Source organism: Mesitornis unicolor, unplaced genomic scaffold (assembly GCF_000695765.1).
Source record: "Mesitornis unicolor isolate BGI_N332 unplaced genomic scaffold, ASM69576v1 scaffold37769, whole genome shotgun sequence".
Classification (NCBI taxonomy): domain Eukaryota; kingdom Metazoa; phylum Chordata; class Aves; order Mesitornithiformes; family Mesitornithidae; genus Mesitornis; species Mesitornis unicolor.
In genome coordinates, this window is record NW_010208570.1 from 396 (window position 1) to 3,603 (window position 3,208).

Consider the following 3,208-nt stretch of genomic DNA (forward strand, 5'->3'; position numbering starts at 1 on the left):
CCCCTCGGGGCAGCTCCTCCCTCGCCGGCGGTGCCAGCCGCCTCTGAAACCCCCCGTGTCCTCTGGCCGGACCCACCCCTGCGGGTGACTCAGCCGTGGGTGCAGTCCCTTATATAACGCGGCGCCACCGTCGCACCGGGTGAGTGCTTGCCGAACCTGCCCAGCCTCAGTTTCCCCTCAGCGGGGCATCGCCGCCACCACCGCAGCCATGTGGATGGTGTCACCGCCGGTTGGTAAGTGCCAGCTCGGTGCCCCAGCGCCACTCGGCCCCTTCGCAAGGTGTCATCGTTTTGGGGGGTTTAGAGGAAAAATGAAGGGTCATTGGGTGAGCACTGCTCGCTCAGCCCTGTGAATTGGGTCAGAAAAGCTTAAAAACAAGAGAGCAGCCCCGAAAAAACAGGTTAATTTTGCACCTCTGCCAGCTGAACCCCCTTGTCCCCTCCTCCTTGGGAGGGTGAGACCTCTCCTTGGGGGGCACAAGCCCCCGTAACGCATGCAGGGTCACCCAGGAAGAGCCAAACCTACCTTTTCTTCCCCCCAAACATAGTAATAAAATGCACCAGCAGTGGTGTGGGGCTGGGGAGGTCCCTCTCATCCTGGTCCTTTGCTTCTGGGGCTAAAACCCACCAAGAATGGGCAAGTTTGAGCACTGCAGCGACACCCAGGGATTGTGATGCTCGCTGGCACCCGGATCTGGGGAACCGGTAACTGGGGGCATGATCCTGCCAGGTGCTGGGGAGGGTGGGGATGGTGGTAGCAAGTCCCAAAATTGCCAGTTTTTACCCCTTTTTGCCTTTGGAGACCCCAAACCCTACCGTATTAGCCTCAACCAAGGACAAGAAGCAGGTGACAGCGCTGGGCACGTGCTCAGCCCCCCAAAAAACCACCGAATCCAGTAAAATCCGAGGCGGCAGAGCCACCGCAGCAGCAGATGAAGGCGGGATTTTCCATCCCCACCAGCCCGGCTCAGCCCGCACCGGCGGCTCGGGGCGTGGTGTCCAAAGGTCACCGGCGGTGGCGACCGCATCTGTCCCGAGCCACCGACCCCGGCCGGATTCCCTAAACCCAGGAACAGATTTTAATTCCTCGCAAATTAGGGTGGTTTTGGTGGTTTTTTTTCACCTCAAGAGCCGTTTTCGGTGGCGTTCAGTCACCGGGACGGTGATGAGTTGGCCCGGGCTCAGCTGGGAGTGGGTAAAGGGGGGTGGTGAGGGAGGGGGGCTTTTTGTTTTGCTCTGACGTGCTGTTTTCTTGCAGATGAAGGATCTCCCCAGCTTGCCTGGCTTTGGGACCACGGCAAAGGCAGGGTGCAAAGCCCACTAGTAGGACATGACCCTTAAACTCTTTCTCTAAACTTAGCTTTATAGGTATATAAGATCACTAGAGCTTAAAACCGGGGTTGGTTTTTAGTCTAAGCTTGGGTTTGGATTTGTTTTTCTTTTTTATTATTATTATTTTTTCCTCTTTGCTTCATTTATTTGGTTTCATTTTCGCCCCCCTCGGGTAGCTAAAAGGCAGGGCTTGCAAAAAACTTAAATTCTGCTAAAGCTAAGAAAGCTTTCGGAGGCTTCAGTTTGAGGAGGGGAATGGCCAACAAGGCTCCCGCCGGCGGCAGCACCCCAAAATCTCCTGCAGCCCCTTCCTGGGGGGCTTTGGCGTCCTGTTACCTCGGGGGGGGCATTAAATGACTCCCCGGTTGGAAAAGGTCCGTCGGTTCTGCTCTTGCAGGGATTTTGCAGTCCACGAAGAAGCTGTTCCTGAGCGAGCGAGCGGGCCGGAGTCGGACGCTGGAGTTCATCCGGAAAAATGCTGCCAATGGGCTTTCCATGGCCAATTTGGTGGCAGGGCTCTGCTCCATCCTCTGCAGCCTCAATAGGTGGGGGAAAAGAGGGAAACGGGGTGAAAAAGAGTGTGTTATAAAGGGGGAGTGACCTCCTTCTCGCTCTCTCCATCCTCCCCAGGCAACACGAGCGCTCGTGCTGGCTGCTGCTGGTAGGGTTTCTGCTCGATTTGGCCGATGGCGCTGTCGCCCGCCAGCTCGACGCCTGCTCGGCGCTGGGTGAGTTGGTGCCGTCACCCCGAAAACCCCGACTGCCGTGTTCTCCCCCCCTCTGTCCCCTCCCGCCTGGCAGCTGCCCGCTCGCTGCCCACAGGTGCCAAACTGGACGATTTCGCCGACTTCACCACTTTCGGGCTGGCCACGGCTTTGCTGCTGCAGCCGCAGGGCGCCCTGGATGGGCTCCTGGCCACCGCCTACGTGATGGCCGTGTTCGCTCGCCTCTGCTTCTTCTCTAGTGGTAAGCCCAGCGTTTTGAGGGGCATCGGGGGGTATGTGGGGTGATTTCACCCCTCTGGCTGAACATCTGGCACTCAGCAGGGATTTCTTTCACCTACCGGGGGCTGCCCTGTCCCTATGCCTCCTCACTGCTGGCCAGCACCTTCCTGCTGGCGGGGGGCAACGTCACCCTGCTGCATGTCACTGCTGTCGTCATGATCCTCTTCATGGTCAACCAGAGCTTCTACCCCCACGACAAAGTGCTGGAGTCTCAGCGCTGGAAGAAAGTGGTTTACGCCGGAGGTAAGGACGGGGAGAAAATTAACAAGGGAAGGGTAATTAAACCCCCCTGAGATAGCAGAGGAGATCCCACAGGCTCTTCCCAACCTGCAGGGGTGGTGGTTGTCCTCTTCGTGCCGGGAACAGTGGCTTCCATCTATTGCCTCGTCTGGTCACTGACCTACATCATCTTCCCCTTCACCATCTGGAGCTGCAGAGCCTCGACCCAACCTTTGCGTGGTGCCCACTAAAGCCTTCCTCCTCCTCCTCCTCCTCCAGCATCTCCCTGTGCTCTCCTTGCTCAATCTGAGCCTGGTTAAAAGAGAAAAGGGAAAATAATGAGCAGGTGGAAAGGCTCCACGTCAGGGGAGCCTCAAAATACCCTCCCCACACCCTGTCCATCGTGGTGGGGGTCAGCAAATCCCTGTCCCTCACCACAGCAGCCCCACACCAGAGACCCCCAAACCCTGCCCCGCATGGGGAAAATGTGAAATTTTGGGATTGCTCCCACCGTACATTGTTAATTTATGACGAGGGGTGAGGTTTACACCCCCAAAAGCAAGGATGCCCCCCTCCCAGGGTGGGTGTGGAAGCCACCGATCAAACCTCCATACAGTTTTTGAAACCCTATTCATCAGCAGTGCCTTGATATTT

At 57.3% G+C, this 3,208-nt stretch overlaps 1 protein-coding gene across 1 annotated transcript in view; it reads left to right on the forward strand.

Moving 5' to 3' along the window:
- The window catches only part of LOC104547019, a 3,035-nt gene extending 230 nt beyond the window's left edge, over positions 1-2,805 (forward strand). Inside the window, exons 2-7 of the mRNA XM_010192562.1 lie at positions 182-233; positions 1,729-1,876; positions 1,962-2,059; positions 2,154-2,297; positions 2,378-2,578; positions 2,669-2,805. Coding sequence (XP_010190864.1) covers positions 182-233; positions 1,729-1,876; positions 1,962-2,059; positions 2,154-2,297; positions 2,378-2,578; positions 2,669-2,805 — 780 coding nt within the window. The remainder of the gene's footprint in view (positions 1-181; positions 234-1,728; positions 1,877-1,961; positions 2,060-2,153; positions 2,298-2,377; positions 2,579-2,668) is intronic.
- Positions 2,806-3,208: the final 403 nt, after the last annotated feature.